The following is a 19783-nucleotide window of genomic DNA, read 5'->3' as shown; positions in this document are numbered from 1 at the left end:
TTTGCAATCTTTTTGTAGCATAGTACAGTCCCCAGTGAAGTGGTTTTACAGAATTTACTTACCTCAGTGATCTGTTGTAACGAGCTATGTCAAAATTTGACCATTTTATTGTATATTGAAGTCTTATGGATTGGGAATTAGAGCTGGCTTCCACTGGGCGATCGGTTTCTTGTGCCAGTGAGTGAGGTCTGTTGGTTACCAGTCTGCAGCTGATGGTTGGGCTGGTCACATAGGGCTACCCTCAGGTGTCTGGGGCTTTGGTGGCACACCTGGAAGGTAGAATCCCACTGGACTGTCACTAGGACATCAGGCCAATTATGTCCTTGAGCTAGTGCTCAAAGAGGTCCTGGTGGCTGCTGTAAAGTGTAGGACCTGGCCTTAGCAGGGCTCTTCTGCCACATCCAGTTGGTCCAGCACGGAGCTAACAAACAGGGAGGGGACCACAACTGCATCTCAAAGGGAGTAGCAAAGGATTGGCATCCTTGTGTCGTTTTGGTCCTGGCCACAAACTTGAGAGGACATGCCTTTAAAGTTGTCATGGACTCCATTTAAGCATGAACAGTAGGCTCCTTGGACCAGGTAGAGGAGTTCCACCATTGTCAAACTTGGCTAGGCCTGCTAAGAGTGTATTGAGGTCTGCAGCTGCTTGGAAATTAAAAGGCTTTTTACTGGATAGTCTGACAGCCCTATGCTAGCCTGGAGTAAGTTTTGTCCTCTCTGAATTCTTTTATTCACATGTAAAATGCTTTTGGGGTGCCTGGGTGGCTCAGGCGGTTAAAGGTCAGGATCTCAGTTTGTGAGCTCAAGCCCCAAATAGTGGAACTCTGGCGAGGACAACCGGTAACCTGCTTGGGATTCTCTCTCCCTCTCTGCCCATCCCCAACTCGCACGCATAGGCCCTCACTCTAAATTTAAAAAAAAAAAAAATGCTCCTGCATGAAAATGTTCCCTGTAGGGGCGCCTGGGTGGCGCAGTCGGTTAAGCGTCCGACTTCGGCCAGGTCACGATCTCACGGTCCGTGAGTTCGAGCCCCGCATCGGGCTCTGGGCTGACGGCTCGGAGCCTGGAGCCTGTTTCCGATTCTGTGTCTCCCTCTCTCTCTGCCCCTCCCCCGTTCATGCTCTGTCTCTCTCTGTCCCAAAAATAAATAAAAAACGTTGAAAAAAAAAAAATTAAAAAAAAAAAAGAAAATGTTCCCTGTAAAGGGCTGTCGCTGTCAACAGGCTCATTTTAGTGTTGTGCTACATGAACAGTAAACCATGGTAGTGCACATCTCCCAGGGAAAGGTTAAAAGTGGTCTTACACAGCTAGGTTCCTAGAAATTCTTAATTTTAAACAAGTTCAGAGAAGACAATGTACTGTTTTCATTTTTGAGAGGGCATGTGTGAGTGGGGGAGGGGCAGAGAGCAAGGGGGAACAGTTTCTGAAGCAGGCTCTAGGCTGAGAGCAGAGAGCCAGATGGGGGCTCAAAACTCCTGAACCCTGAGATCATGACTGGAGCTGGAGTCAGACGCCCCTGAAGTACTTAGGCTATTTAAGGAAGACAATTTAGAGACCAAAGAGCCAGGAAAATCTGACTTTTATTTCTTAAATACTGTGAAGGAAGATGGGGGAAATGGTCCCCTGATGAGGGAGGGCCACAAGAACTAGGGATCATCAGCAAAGGCCCGGTGGGCATTAGGGAAGCGCTGGGGGCTGTAGTTGGGGTCTTCCTGCAGTCGCTTTTGTATATCAGCCCGGAGCTAGAGAGAGAGAGCAAGCAGGTCGGAGGGGCAGCGGCCAGGCCCCTAGGATCCCAGCAAGCACGCAAGGCCATCCCTTAGAAGCTAACACTTCCCCACCAGCCACACTGTCAGCCCAATATGGTATCGCCGAGCCTTCCCAGATGCCACTAGGGAAAAACTCTTTAAAAAAATCACATGGTAGCCCCAGACTGACCAGTTCATCTCTGAAAAGATCAGAAAAGAGGGGCCCTAGCCCAACCCCTCCCACTAGACCATCCCTATCCTGCTTCAAGGTGGGGGCACCTGCTGCCTGTAGCTCTCCTGAACCTCTGGTGCCTCCAGGTCCCGGCTCAGGCTCTCAGGGCTCGTCAGGGGCCGAGCTCCGGCTGCCTTAGCTGCCCGGCTCACGGCCTCTGAGAGAAGCAGCTGGGGGCCCTCACCCTGCATCGTCTGGGGGACAGGGGGTCGGGAGGGAAAAGAGGATCAACGTCAGATCCAGTGCCACCACCCAGCTCACCCTTTCCAGGAATCAACCACTGAGTTCCTATGCTAGTGGAGAGAAGGGGACTAGTCCAGGCGGTTTTGACAGCAGAGATACCTTCCTAGTTTTATTCGGCTCTGGCCGAAACATGGCATTTGAGTGTGTGGACTCACTCTTCAAAATAAGAGGGGCAGGATGAGTCAGGCCAGCCAGCATTCTGAGCTGGCTAGTCCACAAGAGGAAGCCCACCTTAAGGAAAATAGGCCCTAGTCACATTCCTAGCCACCAGGCAGCTGAGGGAGGACAGGACTGCTGGCAAATGCTAACATGAAGGTGTGCTGCAGCGACCGTGAGCAAGTCAATCCCCGGGAAGGTGTCCTCAGCCATTAAATGACGGGACTAAACTAGGAAGAATTCCTTGACTCTGAATAATTGGATTCTAAGCACGACAGGGGAATTTGGATAAAGAGAGATCCTCAGGGAAGAAGCAGACCAACCTTGCGTCTCTTGGCAGGCATACCACTGAGGTAGGCATCGCTCAGGGGAGGCTGCGGCTTCACCTTCCGCTGGCTCTGAATGTCCTGCTGGATAATCGGAACCCACTCCTGGGGATGAAAAGGGGATGAGTAACTGGCACAACTTTCAGCTGCCTTGGCCCACCGGCCCACCTCCCGACACTTACTGGGGGGACTGCGGCCGCCCAAGGTTCTGTCTCAGCTGAAGCTCCATCCTGTTCGTCACGGGAGCCGCCGCCCTCAGGAGCAGGAGGCGGACCTCGGGACATGGCCTCTTCTGCTGTTGTTCCAGGGGCTGGGGAAGCATTCTCCCGCTGGGAGCCAGACACGTGGGAAGACACGGGCTTCAGCACGCCCAGCTCCAGCCCTCCCGCCCCCGGTCCCCCACTCCACATCACCTGGCCCCTCAACTCTCCCTGGTACCTGAGGCTCAGGGGAAGTTCTCTCTGATCCCTGAACTTCCATTGGCTCCTCAGGAAGTGGCTATAAAATTGGACAGAGAAGGAGAACACAGAAAGCCGTCTCAGGCCTCTCCAGTTCCCTCAAGTCCCCTGACCCCAGAGCCCATCTGGGTCCCTTACCTGGGGGGGATCACCAACCCTGCGAACATATCTGAGAATGGCATCAGGGCCTACGGGCATGTGCTCCAGAACCACCTGAAGCCTCAGTCCCATCATAGTGGTCAGCCAGCTCACCAAGGACGGGTTCACCCCACGAGACATGCGACGCTGAGGGCAGAAAGCAGCCTTAGAACACAGCATCTTCAACGAGCTCTTGAGAAGTGTCAAAGAGTAAAGGACAGCAGTTGGGGGAGAAAAAATAAAAACCGCAGGATACCAGAGAGAATGGAAACCCAAGGAAACAGAAGGCTGGGGCTCTGGGGCGGAGGTTGTGCTTACAATTCGGCCATTGATGACCGCGGCAAGCTCCATCTGCTGTCCCCCCAAGCAGTGCAGGTTGAGGGCCAGGCATTCAAACAGGCCCTGGTTACACAACTCAAGCAGGCGGGCCCCAAATCCACTGTCTGTGGGCAAGACACAAGGAGGAGATGCTGGCACCCGACAGCTCTGCACATCTAACACCCCCGCCCCCCCAGCCCCGCTGCCCCTGACCTGTGCAGTGCAGCACATGAGCAGCGATGCTATTGAACTGCTCTTGGAGAAATTCCAGGTTTGTCCGGATGATGTCCACCCCTGGCTGAACCTGCACCAAAGACTGAGAAACAACACACACAAAGACCCTCCGAATCAGGAACCCTGGGAGACCAGGAACCAAAAGCGATAGCAGGAACAGGAGCTACCCTGACGGGACCCAGGAGAAGAGGGAATGTGAGGGGTACTCACAAAACTCTCCCGCACGTACTCTTCCAGCCCTGTGATCAACGTGTGGGTTGCCGTCTATGGGGGAAACAGTGCAAGTTTAGATCCAAGCCCCAGCCCTCAAGACACTGCCCTCCCCTCTACCTCCAGTAAGTCCAGGGCTTGAGCTGGAGCAATCATAGCTTTAGATGACAGATAAAGAGTCAGGAATAAAGAACAGAAAGTGACGAGAAAGAGAGCTCTGGGGTCCAAGATCTTCATTTACCCGTATGTTACCAGGTGTGGGCTCTTGGCCACCCAGGTAGTGCTGGTGGAAAAAGGATCGCAGCTGGGGCTGGAGCCGCTGCAGTGGCTGGAAATGCCCATGAAGAAGCATCACCACATCCACCATGGAAAAGTTCTGGCACAGCAGAGAGAGTAGGGCCCCAAAGAATCCTAGAGACAGGGACAGAAGTCAGCAGCGGCCTCTACCACCTGGCCTGCCCACCCACCACAAGCCCATTGGCCTCATCCCACCTCGGCAATACCCCTCAACAGAGACCATCGACCTATCCCTCCCTGTAGAAGGCCAAGGCACTCCCAATTTGCTCACCGAGGGCCCCATCAGCCCCAGGCTCAAAGATGTTGCTTGATCCACTGAGGCGCTGTATGAAAGCAGCAATACTTTCACTACTGCCAGCCCGAGCCCCCAGGGAGCCCAGCAGGGAGTTCAGCACGCCCTGCACCACGGAGGTAAAAAACTCCGGTGAAAGGCTCTCAAGACCCAGGCCTCCAGGACTCCCTGCGCCACCAGAAGGGGACCCTGGTGGGGGCATGGTCTGCTGCTCTGGGGCCGGGGGTGGGGGTGGGGGTGGCGGGGGGGGCGGAGGGGCCGTCTGTGTCGCCTGGCAAAGAGAAGGAACAAACAACAGAACACAAGGTGAACACGGAGACAAGGATGTAAAACAACACCAGAAAGGCACAAACCAAGAGGGCCGTGGAAGATGGAGAGCTGTAATCTGCTCTTTACTCCCCAAAGCACAATGCGCACACATAGTTACACAGCGGCAGGATGGGGCAGAGCACCGACCCTCTCTCCCTCTCGATGGGGTAGGTTACAAAGCAGCAACACCAATTACTTCGCTTTCACAGCCTCAATTTCCTCATCTCCAAATCGGGGCAGGGGTGGGTGGGAATCCGAGTCCACAAATTCCCAAGGCTCCCTCCCACCGACATGCCACCAGAGACTGTAGCCCAGCAGCAATACCACAGCAACAAGGCACCAGCGCCTGGCCTAGCCAAGGGAAAGGGTGAAGTGATGAGCAAGCTAGGCACTTACCTGCAGAAAGTCGGTCATGCCCTGGAGAAAGGCAGGGACACCAGGCATCGCCACGGTGATGGTGGGAGAAGCCATGCCAGGCCCTCCGGCCCCTGGCCCCGCAGGACCCAGCAGGTTCCCTAGGAGCTGTGAGAACTGAAGATCAGCCGCTGAGGGTTGAGGGGGTGGAGGCTGGGCGGGTCCCCCGGGGGCAGGACCAGCTGTGGTTGCTGTGTTGGTGGTGCCTGCACTGGCTGAAGCAGTGGCAGGGGCTGGAGGTGGTGCCATTCCTGGGGTCCCCTGAGCTACAGAGGCCAAAAGAAAATAAGATGAAATCCAGAGAAACGAGACCCCACAGCATTTCCATTCTGATCTTCCCAGCAAAAAAGCAAGAACGAAGGACCTATGGAGAGAACTGGGAAGCACCAGTAAGGAGATTAAGGAGCATCAGCCTGCAGGGCCATGGGAGTGACTACAGCTGGAGACAGGGAAGAACGAGGACTCACCCACAAGAACGGGCTGCATAAGAAGCTGCCCCACGAGGCCGCTCACCATCTGGGCCAAAGAGGCATTGGTACCTAGTCCAGCGCTCTGCTGAAGGGAGAACAAAGGGGGCTTTCAGTCCTGCCCTTTTCATTCCCCACCACAGGATTCTCTCCCCGAACTTCCCCACCAGAACCCCTCCACCCTTACTCACTAGAGTACCCGAGATTGGGGGCCCCCCAGGATGGGAAGGCCGAGCCTGTGGAGGGGTAGGCCGAGCAATCACCACCCGGGTCGGAGCTGTCGGGAAACCCGGCACCTGCTGTCCTGTGGGTGGCAGAGGGGAGAGACCGGAGAGGGCTGAAGGCTGGGCCCCTGACTGCCAGCCAACGGCACCCACCACCGTGGACCGTGCCCCGCCTCCCAAACTTCCCCTTCCAGGTTATTACCTGCGGCCGCGGAGGCAACAGCTGCCACCATGGCCTGATGAGTGATCTGGTGGGCGACGGCGTGCATGAACTCAGGGGGCAGGGAGGGCAGCTGGATGAGGGTGGAGCCTGGGGGGCGGGTCTGATGTAACCTTGAACCTGGACCCCCTTCAGCCCACCCATTCGGCCCTACCCCTTCTCTACCCAGAGCTCTGCCTGCTCTGATGCCCTCACTCTTACCCAGGGTTTGGCCATGACCAGGGGGTCCTAGGGGGCCAGTGGGAGCACTCGGAACTCCACCGGGCTGTGTGCCAGAATCTGGGTAAGGAGACAGAGAGAGTAGCCCTGAGACAGGCGAGGCCAAAGCCTAACTATATCCTCCTGAGACTGGCGTCCTTCAGGCCGCTACTCCCCCCACCAAAAAGCCTGCCTCTCCCTCCATCTAGACAGGAAGGCGGCACTCCCTTCACCATGCAAACAAAACTGCAAGGACAAGCAGTCACTCCTGCCCCTCCCCACGCATGCCAACTGAAAAGTTTCTAGTCTGGTTAACCCTGCTACCTCCATCACCCCTGACTTCTCCCTTCCCCACCCTCCCTCTCTCACACCTCGCTACAAAGCCCCCTCCCAAGCCACGTTGCTCTTCTCTACCAACAACCAATCCTAACTCACCTTGGATGTTCATGTGCATCATAACTACAGGTTCCACGCTCTGGTGGGAAATCCGGATGACCCTTGGGTGGCTGGTGGTCGGGGGGGGAGCCGGCCCTGGCGGGGGAACACCCTCGGTTGAGGACTCGACAGTGGTAGAAGTGGGAGCCAGGGATGAGGCCTGCCCAGGACCAGGGGGAGCTGCCTCCGCATTAGAAGTCGGGGGGGGCCGAGTCCCATTCCCCGTCATGGTCACGGTGGTTCCCACGTTGATCTGGAGGAGACAGATGAATGACACAAAAGTGAGTAAAACAAGAGCCTAACCCATGGCACTCCGTGATATACTTCCGAAGTCTCCCCCATTCTCCGTCACTACATATTTCTAAAGTCCCCACCTCTTCTCACTACTGTCAAACCTGGTAGCTACCCTGGGTCATGCCACCACCAGCCATGCGGTCTCCCTCACACCAGGCTCCTCCCCTCAGACCCACCTGGATGGGAATGGCTGCCTGCTGGAGCACCATGGGGGTGGTGTAGTGAGACATGGGCCGGACCACATGCAGGTGTCGTGGGGGCGCACAGGCCAGGTTGCAGCGCAGGTCAGACAGCGCCACAAAAGTGTTGCCCAGCAGCCGTAGGCTCTCCCCCACCAAGTTGATCAAGCGCTGGTCCTCTTCGCGGCCCTCTTGCTATATCCCCAGGGTCAAGCATAGAAAGGCCAAAAATATTAGGCTGGGACGAACGTCAATAACAAAAGCAGTAACACCTTTGAATGACACCACATTCTCTACACCCCCAGGCGTAGCCTCGGAAGCTTTCAAGTAGACCCAACCTCTATAAATAAATTCTACTTCGTGCACACGGAAAGTTTCCTATTACAACAAACCCTACGGCAAATCAGTACAGCATCATCTGCTAAATTTCCTTACTCTGCCTAAGTTTCCTAATTAACCCAAGGTATGAAAAGGTACAAAGACAGTAGGTATCACAGAGATGATGACCCTCCCTATAAACAAGGAAAACATCACTTACGAGTCTAAAGAGGAATCATTCTGTTGCAGACAATGTCTTTTTCTGGGGAAAGGATTAGCTGTATTTCGGCCTATTCCATTTGGGACAAATGGGGGTGAGGGGGTAGGCGGGGCTCACGTTGTTGTTGTAGTCCGTGGTGGCGGCAGCGCCCAGAACCTCATAGTAGCGCTGCAGGAAGGGCTGGAGGCGGCTCTCAAGCCGCTGTAGCTCCTGGAGCACTTCAACATACTCCGCAGGGGAAGGATGGCTGTGGGCAACCCCGAGAGGCAGTGAGCCAAGGCTCTCCTCAGACCCCTAACCTCAAAGTTGACACACACTACACCTGCCCTGTCTGTCCGCAGCCTCCCGGACCCCTGGCCCAATCCCCTCTAGGACAAGCAGAGCATCTGTGCTTTACCTGTACCCACGGGAAGACAAGAGAAAATACACTGCTTCTCCCTTTCCCACCACATGATTCTATACCTGTGATGACAAGAAACTAACTCTGAAGAAAGAGGCGTGGCCTGTGAGAACTCAAGAGAGAGAATCTTAATCAGGCTCAGGAAACACCATCTGGACTTTCTTGCCCCAGGGACAGCAGTGCTTCTGGCTCAGATGCCAACTCTAACCTCATCAGCCGGTCCAGAGCCTCTCCCTGCCCACCCCCCCACCCCCGACACTAGCCCTATAGGAGAGACTGTCAAGCAGCCGTCTTCTCCCATCATATCCTTCTTGGCTCTCACACTTCACTTGGGATCCCCAAACCCCCTCCCAAAGGGTCCCTCTGTTTCTCACTTGGGTGCATTGGTCTCTGGGGCAGGTGTTGGGCCCGCTGGAGCTGGGCCGGAAGGGGTGAGCTCCGGGCTCTGGGCTGGGGCACGCTCCTCCACTTCTTCGGCCTCCATGGGCTCCCGAGGAGGCACTTCACTTTCAACTGGTTCTGATGTTTGAGAACTCAAGGCTACAGACTCCGGGGCCACGGTTGGCGTCTGTGGGGGCGGCTGACTGTGCTGTGCTTGGGGTCCCCCTCGACACTAAAGGGGAGGGATTCAGGATACCAAAGGCAGGGTGAGACTGCTGCAGAGAATTACCCAGGACAAAGGAGACTGAGTGGAGAAGGAGCTCTAGCTGGGCTCCCTGAAGGCAGGGCTTTGCATTGGCCTCTTTGATTCCCTAGCCACCAACGTAAAACTTAAATAAGAGGCACAACAAATAGCTGTTTTACTTGCAAATTACTAGCAAAATACAAAAAGTATGGTTCGCTAAATCCCCACAAAAAAAGAAAGAAAGGTCACAAGCTACAGCCACGACACAAACTAATGGAAATAGTATCAACTATAGCAATTTAGAAACTAAAAAAGCATGAACTGCTTCTATAATTGAAAGAAGCAGCCGTGAGAATTATCTGACAAGTTTGAAACAAACTTCCCGGATACCAGGCACCCAGAGAATTGGCAGGAACAAGATAGGCTGACAAAGATACTTTTTCCTGCCCCAAAGACTGAAGACTGCAGAGAAGAGACCAGATTAGACAAGGACAATCCAACTGATATGGCCAGTCATGCCTTCACCACCAGGCGGAGACAAGAGGGGTAAGGGAGAATGAAGAGACAGACAGACCCTAGACAGCCTTGTCCACTGACCTCCATCCGAGAAAGTAAGGTCTGTATATCTCTGATCATGTGCTGAGCCATCACCAGCCGTACTCGGGGCTCACTCTACGATAAGAGAGGGAAAATCAGGGTACACCTGAGATGAAGCCATGAACTCTACCACCCACTGAAGCAGGTCCCAGCCATCTCCTTGGCCAGGTTCACCCCCCACCTCATGGCCTCCTTCTCCCAGATCCCCTTCCCTGACCCTCCCAGGCCCGTGATACCTGAATCGGGGCCTGTTCCATGTTGATGTGAACATCCACAGCAGAGCCGTCACTCTGAGAAAAGGGTAAGGGAAGTTGCTCTGGGAGAAGCCAAATACTAAGGCCCCCACACCTTCAACTCATTCTCTACAGCCCCACTCTTTTTCTCAAAGACTGAGGTCATATCAGACCTCAGGGCCCTGGAAACCCAATCTAAAGACCAAGACACCTGTCTTATAAGCTCTCTGCCATTACCACAACCAAACCACCCTTCCCCACAAAAACCATCCTATGTGGAACACAAGCTTACAGGAAGATTGAAGGTTCCAACCATGACATAGCTGTTGGCATTCCGGTCATGAACAGAGGCCCCAGGCCCCCGAGTACCAGGCGGGGGTCCCCCACCATGGGTGGCTGAGGCAGACCCTATCCCAGAAGATGCCCCAGAAGGGAGCTGCGTCTGAGGAGGAGCCCGTTCCACCAGGTGAATAACCTTTCCCCCAACATCTGCAGGGAAAAAAAAAAGATACACACCAAAGCATTATATGATCAGGTAAGCTCAAGGCCTCAGTTCATCCCTCTAGACAGCTGCCTCAACCTCTAAACTGCCTCCCCCAAACTCTTACTGTATTCCTGGAGCTTCTTATCATCCTGCAGAACTCGTCCCTGATAGATGAGCCGTTGTTTCTCAGAGGGAATGCTGACAGAGGCAGCGATGTGCTCCTTAAATTCCTTTACATTCATCTGCAAGGTAACAGAAATAAAAAACTATCAGCTAATGTAGGAAAGGGAAAGGACAGAAGGCGGACAACCGACTTTTGGGCATGAGGGGTAAAAATCACCCAATCATAAAATCACTACCCATTTGTCTTGATTGTGAGGTAATTATTGTGCAAAGCCCCAAACTAAGACGTGTTAACACCTGTCAAAACAGACAATAAATGTTAACAAAGTTCAGGTTATATGCCCAGAAGAAAATCACATAGCTGGATACAGAAAAGCTAACTGACCTTCACTTCTCTCCCTGGCTCCCAAAGGAATGTGTGTCTAAAGATACCAATGACCCCTCCCCAAACACAAAATGATACAACTCTGCAATCCCCAAAATAAACGCAATGATAAGGAAGGTGGGGTGGAAAATCAAGCCAGAAAACTCAACTAAGTAGAAAAAGAGAAAAGAGCAAACACTTTCCTAACTGGACAACATACTCTTGGGAAGTACCAGAATGTTTACATACATCTAATCACAAAAGTCTACATGGTCTTCTTGTATGTGTTTTAAAAACTACAGACCTCATGATTTTCTCTCCAAGTATTAGAGGAATTAATGGCATAAACAGCTGTGTCTGTGGCATTACAATCAAGACTCAAATTATGCCACAAATACTAGAAAATCCACTCAATAGCCTATTAGGGCTCTACCTGCACTATGGGCTCTGATTTCCAGCCTTTAAAAACAGAGTACAGATTTGACCAATTTTTGCTTTTAAGACTTGTGTTTTGGATCTCCATTCTGTTTCCCTTCCCAAAAGCAAGAGCTAGGTCTGTCCCTTTGGGCTGGGGTTCCCTCATGATGATGGCACAGATTTCCCCCTTCCTCCATATTTCCCTCTGCATGAGTTCTATCACAGTGGAAAAAGGCAGAATGAAATCTGCCTCATCCATACCTTCCCACTCAACAAGCAACACCAGAAAGTATCCTGTCTAGATCATGAACAAAGGAACCGATGAAAGATTTGAGGACCCCCCCCAAAAAAAACCAGGCTCTTCTCTCAGAATAAGGGGACTACAAGAGGAAGGGTGAATGGGGGTCTTCCAGAAATACTGGGGTCTCACCTGGGCCCCCACAATAAAGGTCCGAGTCTGAGAGTCCAAGGTCTTCACCAGCACCTCCAGGCTGTCAGGCTCCTCCATACTGGTAGTGGTACTGGTAGTATCACTGGGCTCCATGGCCGACAGCTCTCTAAGGAAGAATGGAGGGAGGGAGGCCTGCTGTCGCCCAAAGCAGATTTTATACACCCGGAAGCCTTCCCAGCCTGAGTCTCCGCCCTAATACCTAAAGAGTTTCTCCCACACAAGCACACACACACACACCCCCGCCCCCATCCCCCTTCTGATTCCGGGGCACAGGGAGAGAAACACAAAGGGCAGGAGATCGACGGCACAGAGAGCTAGAAGACAGGGAGAGATGGGAGGGGCTCCACAGTGCCAATCACAATAAGGGAGGGCCACTCAGGCTAGGAAGCAGGAAAGATAAGAAAAGGAGACCAGTGTCATCATCAGTCGCGATACGACAAAGGCCTCAAAGTTCGGCAAACCCTGGGGGACACGCGAGAGCTGGGGGGGTGGGGGGGGGTCGCGCCAGACTCTGCGGAGACAGTGGTTTCGCGCACGCGCGCCACGCCCATCGAACCCGCCTAAGTCACGACAGACCCGAGATGACGGACACTCACGGGGGGCCAGACTGGCTAGCTGACTGCCCCCCTCTTCCACCTTCCCTCGACGCTCCAGCAGAGCGCCGGAACCAACACACACCAAACACACACACACACACACACACACACACACACACACACACCCACACACACACCCACACACACTACCACCACCCCGGACTCCGCCCCCGACTTCCCCAAGGTACCGTCACTTCCGGTCTCCCCCAACTTGCCACCGATGGCCACTTCCGTTTCCCCGATAGTATTTGGGGATCGCAAGGCGGTACTTCCGGCTCCCCCAGGTCCCCAAGATTTACTTTTGTGGGGCACGATGAGGAAGTTCGCGGCCCCCAACAATGAGTTCCTTGGGGCGAGACGGGCCGGGGCCGGCCTGGATGGGAGGGAGCCGAGCACCCCGAGGAGCCGCGGCCACCGTCGCCCGGGGGACCGTACTGCGCCTGCGTGCGTCGCTCTACGCATGCGTACACTCTTGGGCACCGCCCACCCCCGCTGACGCTGTTCATTTCTTCTGTGCACGCGCTTGAGCTGTGGGAGGTTGAGGTGGCTACTATAAATGCCTGAAAAAAATTACTAGATGAGACTCTACGCCTCGAGAAGCTTTGGACAGTTGTATGCAACTTGGAGTTTGGGGACTGGGGATTGCGCCTCATCAATCCATGTTATTAAAGTCGTGGCCGGCAGAGAATTTAAGGCGGCACTGTCCTGGCCTCCTAAAATTCTGTCTTGTCACTCTGGCCCTCGAGGCTCTCTACTCCTTCGGCGCCTCCGGAAGTCATCCTTTCCTTAGACGGTTGGAGGTGGTTCGCGAGCTGGGCGTGCCGTCGCGTCGTTGGGGCTGACCTCGGTTCTGCTCGGTGGGCGTTTGGCGGGCTGTGGGCGCCATGTTCCTCGCCGGCGATGTGCGGCCAAGGGGACGCGCCATGTTTTGGAGAAACTAGGATTTACTGTTTTTTAGGACTTTCGTCAAAAAGGGGACCTCAGAGTTTGGGAATTAGGAGCAAATGGACTCAGATTGGACCGAAACATAAGAATCTGACCCTGGGGTTTTGAAGGGGGTGTTGAAGGGCTTCCGCAAGCCCCGGGTCCGCGGGCAGGCGGGACGGTGTTCGCTGCCTAAGCCCTCTAGCCCACCCGCTGCCCTCGGGCCAGGGCCTTGGCCCCCTGGCGCTGCAACTTTCCCAGCCAGGCCGGTTGCTGCCGGTGTGCCTGGCTGCGGTGTCCATAGCCTTTCTGGGATTCGTAGTTTCTACCCAGGTCCCAAGGACCATTTCGGTTAAGAGTTCTAATAAACACCTGTTTAGAGAGCTCTTGGTTTGTGTCAGCCACTTTACTAAGGGTTTTGCGTACTGTCCTTAAAAGCCTTTCAACACCTAGGATAGTTGCTACTTACAATTTATAGATGACTATACCTAGGCGAAAGTAAGTGGCAGAACTGACAAATCCAGACCTACCAGACCCCGGGTAGAGCACTTCTACCAATAAGTTGTTGTATTTTATATGTATTTGTTTTTTATGATAAAAAGTAACAAACATTACCCGTAAATAGTAATAATGAGCCCTCATATACCCATCACCCAAATTTTGTTCTTTTCATTAAATCGCAAGCGCATAGCAACCTCACCTCTCAGAACAAATTTTTTGGCAGTCTGTGGGTTATACATAATCTATTAAGGAAGCCATCTTTCATTGCATTAACTGCTCCACCCACTTGGCTCTCCTTACTATTATTTGAGAACCTAAAACCCACCAGAAACTGTAGTAAGTGCTTTTACAAGCATTAGTTATGGCGAATATTTACTTTGGACTTAACTATGTGCAGGCCTTTGTTAAGGACTTTATGTGCATTGTCTCTTTTAATCCTAGCAGATTGATGATTTGGTCATTTTACAAATAAAAAACAGACATAGAGATTCATAAAATTGTCCAAGATCTAACAAATAGTGGAGTTAGGGTTTGCACCCTCTCTAACACCAGCACCTATCCTCTACCCGTTAGATTATGTAGCCTCTTGTAGTAATAAATGTTGAACAAATAGACTCATGTCCACGAACTTTCTCAGGGGTGTACATATTGTTTCCCCAATTATAAACTTCAGAGGGAAAGTTTTCCATCCACCAGGCCCCAGCGCCTAGTTCATACCTGTTCTAAAGAACTTACCAGGTTGTATTGCAATGATTTTTGTTTACATAGCTAGTTTTCCTTTTACTGCTTCAAGGCCAGGGACTATGTCATTCATTTTTATGTCCCTAGGGCTTAGCTGACAAACAGCTGGGACTCAAAACAGTTTGCTAAGTGAATGAATGAATCAGTCCACCTCCCTTCAGTGCTGCACAACACAGCAGAAAACCAGCTCAGATATAGGTTGAAAGGCCACAGGCTTCTACTTAAGAGGGCTCAGCTTTCCTAATTCTTGAGAGACCCTTGGACATGTCAGGGTGTATTCTGGAGTACTGGCATCTAGAAGAGGGGGAGGAAGGCCCAAACACTGTAAGTAATCCAGGCTTGGGTTGGAAAACAAGGTTGAAGTTACTCATTAGCAGGTGAAAGGGTCAAGGGTCAAGGCAAGGGGGCTGGAAGCTGAGTGGACTGAGTAACTAGCAGGGGGAGAGAGCAGTTAAGGCACCAGCCACTTCACGAAGAGCACCAGCTCCCTCCTGCCTGAAGATGTTCTACCAAATATGGGCAGCTCTATTCTACCTCTATGGTATTCTCCTTAACTCCATCTACCAGTGCCCTGAGTTCAGTCAACTGACAACTCAGGGAGTGGATGGGAAAGAGGTATGGACGAATGGGGGGAGCTTATGGTGGGGGTTCTGAAGGATTTGGGTGGTGGCCTTGAGTGACCGGAAGCCACACTGGGAAAGGGAGAAAGGGCGTGTGTGTTTGTGACAATGAATGCAAGAACAAGTAAAAAAAAAATAGTAGTATGGCCATCAATGTGGAGACATGGTAGAATTGGGGGCGGGTGGTTACTCAAGGTGATTGAGAGGAGACAAAGGAAAACTCACTTAATGGCTCCCTGTCATAACCCAAACCTTAGTTGGAAAAAAACAGCCACCACTCCACTCCTAAGTCTTGCCGCCTTAAGAGTGATGATGAAGAGGCTGAATGGATCTCGTAGTGGGGACCCACCCTTTTCTGATCCCCTCCCCCCCACCTGGTTCTCTGCAGTTCCCAGAGCCACACCTGGGCCGGTGGTACTTTATCGCAGGGGCAGCTCCCACCAAGGAGGAATTGGCGACTTTTGACCCTGTGGACAACATTGTTTTCAACATGGCTTCAGGCTCTGCCCCCACACAGCTCCAGCTTCGTGCTACCATCCGCACGTGAGTGGTGAGGAGGCAGAGGCACCAGTAGGTGCAGTCTCTGTTCAGAATATGAGCACCCACCCACAAAGAACTGGGCTCTTTGGGATATCTGCTATTCTTGGCCCACTGAGTCAACAGTTCTATTAGTTTCCTTCTGAAGAGAGATGGGCCTAACCAACCATACCTTGGTAGCTTGATACTACCAAGGGGATCCAGGCTTCAAAAAGAAGTAAGATAAATAGAGGTTGGTATTGTGTGGTTGGGGTGCCACTCAGCCCTTCCTCCTTGTCACCACTTCTGCAGGAAAAATGGGCTCTGTGTGCCCCGGAAATGGATCTACCACCTGACTGAGGGGAGCACAGATCTCAGAACTGAAGGTTGGTTCTCTCCAGCCCTCATGCTCCCCAAGTCCCCTGGGCTTGCTTGGTTTTGCATCTCTGCCCTGACACTCTCCCCACCTCCCTGTCCCAAACAGGGCGCCCAGACATGAAGACCAAGCTCTTCTCCAGCTCATGCCCAGGTGGAATCATGCTGAAAGAGTCAGGCCAGGGTTATCAGCGCTTCCTTCTCTACAGTGAGTGGAGATGCCAGGCAGGAAGGGTTGGAGGAAACACTTGGAGGGCAGGAGCCTCTCACTCTGGGTCCTATGATATCATCCTAGGAAGGGCTGGGTGCCTCCATGAGGTCCTCACCAGGGTGGTGCTAAGAAGCAGGGACTTTGATAGGCCTGCCTGGTTCTGCCTTGCTCTTCCAGATCGCTCACCACACCCTCCTGAGAAATGTGTGGAGGAATTTCAGTCCCTGACCTCTTGTTTGGACTCCAAAGCCTTCTTACTGACTCCCAGGAATCAAGGTGAGGGGGTAAAGTCCCACAGAAGAGGACTAGGACTCACCAAGTCTTATGTGCCAGATGAAAGGGACTCAAGTGATGTCACCAGAGGACATGGCCAAAGGCTGACATCATTAGAATGGCGGTGTTGACACCTCCGTTTGTGTCATAGGCTGTGATGACATCAGAAGGATGTGGCCAAGAGCTATGATGTCTCCCAAGGGAGCCAGGATGGGCTCTGGGCTACTCAAAGGAGAGGTTTCAGAGTTTGTGGTGTATAAATGGGGCAGAGGGGCAGAGATGTAGGGGGAAAGGCCTCAGAGACCCCTTCTTAGATGTGGGGAAAAGCAGGAATGCATTCTCCTCTACCCTGTTACCACCAGTGTTGCCTTTCTTCCTGGATTTCCTTCCTTTTCATCCTCTTCTTTTCTCCGTCCTCCCACCAGAGGTCTGTGCGCTGTCCAGTGACTGACCTGTGGCTTCATCTGTGCCCCAGATGGATATGGTGGGAGCTGCAGTTGTGCTGCAGGGAGAAGCTGGAGACTCCCAGCTCCCTTTCAAGAGTAATAAAGATGGTTTTTCAATCCTCATCTCATTTTGGGTTTGTCCCCAGACATCAATCCCACTACCTCCATTTCAGTACTCCCCCTGGGTCTTCTGCCACCTAAACCCCCAGCTGGACGGCGTCAGGAAGGACACTGAGTGGCGGTATGTCTCACTTTGTAGTGATATATTTAGGATTTGGTGTGACACAGTTATTTATTGCTGAGTGTGCAAACCCCTAACCCCAGAGTGGAGACTGCAAGCTCCAATGCTTCCCCATACTGCCTGTCTCAGCTGCCAGTCCCTCTGAACTGGCCCTCCTTCCAATACTGCCTGCACCATTCCCACTTCCCCTGGCTCCTGGGAACACCCAGACCCTCCCTGCAGGCTCCCTGTCACCTGGGGTCCCTATCCACACCCCCAATCCACCCACAGAACAGTCCCATTCTCCTCTAGATGGCTCAGATCCCAAGATCTAAGGGGATCCCTTGGGGCTCCAACCACCCTCTAACCCTAGTCAGAAGTCTGTCTGTCCTGCCTCTGGTCTCCTCCAGCCCTGGGTAGTTTTGAAAGGTAAAGAGGACCCTTTAGTCTTTATTTGTTACCACCACACTTTTTTTTTTTCTTTTAAAAAGTAGAGGTGGAAAGAAAAAAAACGAAAGTGGGGGAAACGTAAAAGCAAAAAGTAACAACAGCTGGTGAATTCAAGGGCAATATCCCCATTGTCCATAAACAGATACCCTAAACGGCTCTATTCTCCCCTGTGTGTGAAGGGGGGGCCCTGTGCCCTCATACCCTGGGGTTTATTCCCCATCCCTGAGGTCCCTGTGCTTACAATCTGGGTCATGGCCCCCACTCTTCTCCTAAAGGCCACACTATCTTCACCCTTGCTCCCACCCCATTCAGGGTGGGGGCACTACGGTCACCCCCTATCCCGCAGTCACAGCCCCTTTCCTGGATCTCCCCTCCACTCCTCACCCTCCCTCTCCAACTTCTCGCCCTCCAAGTCAGTGGCCTCCTCATCCCCACTGGGCTCCCGGAGGCTGACAACCAGCACTAGGGCCTGTAGGAGACCAAAGAGGCAGGCAAAGTGCAGGGGGTGAGCAGTAAGTAGGCTCAACACAGCATGGAGCCCATGCAGGGCAGCCAGGAAGCACAGCAGCCCATGCAGCCAGAGGCCCAGGGGTCCACGCAGGCCCAATGCGTCCAAAGCTGCCCTCAGAGGCCTTGAGCACAGCCCCAGCAGTGCTGAGGCCAGCAGCTCCAGCAGGTGCAGAGTCAAGTTGGTTGAGATCTGCAGACACTCCTCTGGGCCCCCCAGGTACTGCAAGGGAGCCCCTGCTCCCCCATCTGGATCCCCCCGTAGCCAGCCCAGCAGTTTCTGATGCCGCCCTGGCTTCTCCACTGGGACTTCAGGCCCGGTGGGGCTCAGTCCCCCTTCAGGGGACACTCCAGATCTCCTGGTGCCACTTGAGTCCACAGGATCCCGTCCAAGTTTGGGAATGGTCCCTCCAGTCTCCAGTCTCCCAGACTCTTGAGTGTTAGAGATAGTCTTGTCCCACTTGAGGGAATCCATTCTTTTGCTCCCCAGTTGCTCATCTTGGGACTCCCTGCTTGGCTGTGGAGGAGCCCCACAGCTCCTCCGTACCCCTGGGTCTTTGGCCTTGGGAGGCCCCACATCTCCCATGGTTTCTGGGGCACTATCCCAGTCACTCCCTGAATTCTCAGAGGAGCTGTCCACTGGTCTGGGTTCTGGGGCAGGCAGGTCAGGTTTCATTGGTTTCCGGCGGCCCCAGGGGCGAGGTAGCCAGCCACCAAGTCGTCGCAGGAACATGGCTGGGATGTGTAATGAGCCCCCAAATTCTGCAGCTGCTTCCTAGCACTGCTTAGATTCTCAGGTTTAGGGGCTGTCTCCTCAAAAGCCAGGATCTGTTCAAGCTCAGAAGAACTGTTATCTTTTTGGTGATTCCTACTCTGAAATCAGAAGTGGCTCCACACTTTCCTGAACGGTCGTGCAGCTTCAAGTGTGACAAGCAGCTTGTTTCCTTTTCAGTTCTGAGGTAAAGAAGGGAGGCACATCCAAATTCATTCACCACCACCACCACCACCACCCCCCCCCACCCCACCACACAAGATTCAGAACAAGAATCTCAGGATCTGACAAGGCCTGGGTCACCCCCACAGTGACCTCCCTGCGTTTCCGGGTTTCCTTTTCTGCAGGCAGCACCCCAAGTTTCACTCACCAAGGCCACGCCCCAAGGTGCCCCAGAAACTGGGGAGGCGGTGCTCCATCCAAGAAGGAAGGAAGGTGGCCCTGGGTTCTCAGTTGCTCCCAATCTGGAGAGTCCTGAACTGCTGACCTAAGGGAGCTCAAGAATAGGCAGTCTCCTATTGGGGGGTTAGGAGAGAGGTGTTGAGCAAACTCCACTCAGCAGCGTTCTTCCTTTGATTTAGAGACCTATGAATCCTACAAAGCGGCCCGACCGGGACCCAAGCACGCAGCTGAGACGCGGCCTCCGCAAGGTCAGGCCAGAAATATCTTGGGAGATCCTCGTCTCGAGGCCAAGCGCGGGCCTGCCTGGGGATCTAGGCGTCCGGGAGCTGTGCGCTGCGACCCCTCCCGGGCCCGGCGTCGGGGCCGCGGCCTCACCAAGCCTTCTGGAGCCGCAGAGCCCGGAAGCAGCTGCACCGGGGCTGGAGGGACAGACGGGGGCGGAGCCCGAAGCTCGCGGGGCGGACCCTGCGGATCCACCGCCCCCCGCGCCCCCGCGCCTTTAGTACGCGCCACTCCGCAGGGCGCGAGTGGAGATCAGGCAGGGCCAGGGCCTGAGTGTAAACCTAGCCCCCCATTTTCGTCGCCCACAGGTGCTCCCCTAAACT

The 19783-nt window shown here is 53.6% G+C and overlaps 3 protein-coding genes across 23 annotated transcripts; 1 reads left to right on the top strand and 2 right to left on the bottom strand.

Moving 5' to 3' along the window:
* Positions 1–70: 70 nt before the first annotated feature.
* On the bottom strand, positions 71–12662 carry BAG6 (BAG cochaperone 6). 20 transcript variants are annotated; one of them, XM_053905232.1, is made up of 26 exons: positions 12409–12661; positions 11604–11730; positions 10394–10511; positions 10078–10274; positions 9789–9842; positions 9553–9627; positions 8705–8943; positions 8048–8177; positions 7390–7587; positions 6920–7172; positions 6488–6565; positions 6269–6376; positions 6034–6146; positions 5843–5930; positions 5358–5641; positions 4632–4923; positions 4305–4474; positions 4064–4117; positions 3833–3935; positions 3620–3744; positions 3302–3448; positions 3144–3203; positions 2888–3034; positions 2703–2810; positions 2028–2174; positions 1563–1742 (listed from the first exon to the last, which is right to left on the bottom strand). In XM_053905232.1, the coding sequence occupies exons 2-26, from the start codon at positions 11715–11717 to the stop codon at positions 1647–1649; spliced, it is 3498 nt and encodes a 1165-aa protein (XP_053761207.1). In that variant the 5' UTR covers positions 11718–11730; positions 12409–12661; the 3' UTR covers positions 1563–1646. The 20 variants fall into 20 exon arrangements, with proteins under 20 accessions (XP_053761214.1, XP_053761207.1, XP_053761209.1 ...); XM_053905234.1 differs by having other exon boundaries at positions 5843–5927; XM_053905233.1 differs by lacking the exon at positions 12409–12661 and adding an exon at positions 12221–12343.
* A 1883-nt stretch (positions 12663–14545) lies between these two features.
* Positions 14546–16950, top strand: APOM (apolipoprotein M). Of its 2 annotated transcripts, XM_019438795.2 has the most exons (6): positions 14777–15001; positions 15395–15549; positions 15835–15908; positions 16007–16105; positions 16286–16384; positions 16807–16950. In XM_019438795.2, the coding sequence occupies exons 1-6, from the start codon at positions 14888–14890 to the stop codon at positions 16830–16832; spliced, it is 567 nt and encodes a 188-aa protein (XP_019294340.1). In that variant the 5' UTR covers positions 14777–14887; the 3' UTR covers positions 16833–16950. The 2 variants fall into 2 exon arrangements, with proteins under 2 accessions (XP_019294341.1, XP_019294340.1); XM_019438796.2 differs by lacking the exon at positions 16007–16105 and having other exon boundaries at positions 14546–15001.
* Positions 16951–17075: 125 nt separating this feature from the next.
* Positions 17076–19601, bottom strand: CUNH6orf47 (chromosome unknown C6orf47 homolog). The gene is made up of 2 exons (XM_019438792.2): positions 19147–19601; positions 17076–18958 (listed from the first exon to the last, which is right to left on the bottom strand). The coding sequence occupies exon 2, from the start codon at positions 18735–18737 to the stop codon at positions 17844–17846; it is 894 nt and encodes a 297-aa protein (XP_019294337.2). The 5' UTR covers positions 18738–18958; positions 19147–19601; the 3' UTR covers positions 17076–17843.
* Between the last annotated feature and the right edge of the window lie 182 nt (positions 19602–19783).

This window comes from Panthera pardus, unplaced genomic scaffold (genome assembly GCF_024362965.1).
Source record: "Panthera pardus isolate Hobbes unplaced genomic scaffold, ASM2436296v1 HiC_scaffold_17, whole genome shotgun sequence".
Classification (NCBI taxonomy): domain Eukaryota; kingdom Metazoa; phylum Chordata; class Mammalia; order Carnivora; family Felidae; genus Panthera; species Panthera pardus.
This window is presented reverse-complemented; position numbering and strand designations above follow the sequence as displayed.

Bases quoted from the DNA above. Each gene is read 5' to 3' on its own strand.
- BAG6 (XM_053905232.1), bottom strand. From the start codon at position 11,717: ATGGAGCCCAGTGATACTACCAGTACCACTACCAGTATGGAGGAGCCT. The intron at 9,843-10,077 runs GTAAGCTTGTGT...CCCTTTTCTCAG, and splicing joins TTGGAACCTTCAATCTTCCT to AGTGACGGCTCTGCTGTGGA. The intron at 3,035-3,143 runs GTACCAGGGAGA...TCTGGCTCCCAG, and splicing joins GAACTTCCCCTGAGCCTCAG to CGGGAGAATGCTTCCCCAGC.
- APOM (XM_019438795.2), top strand. From the start codon at position 14,888: ATGTTCTACCAAATATGGGCAGCTCTATTCTACCTCTATGGTATTCTC. The intron at 15,550-15,834 runs GTGAGTGGTGAG...CCACTTCTGCAG, and splicing joins CTTCGTGCTACCATCCGCAC to GAAAAATGGGCTCTGTGTGC. The intron at 16,385-16,806 runs GTGAGGGGGTAA...TCCTCCCACCAG, and splicing joins ACTGACTCCCAGGAATCAAG to AGGTCTGTGCGCTGTCCAGT.
- CUNH6orf47 (XM_019438792.2), bottom strand. From the start codon at position 18,737: ATGTTCCTGCGACGACTTGGTGGCTGGCTACCTCGCCCCTGGGGCCGC.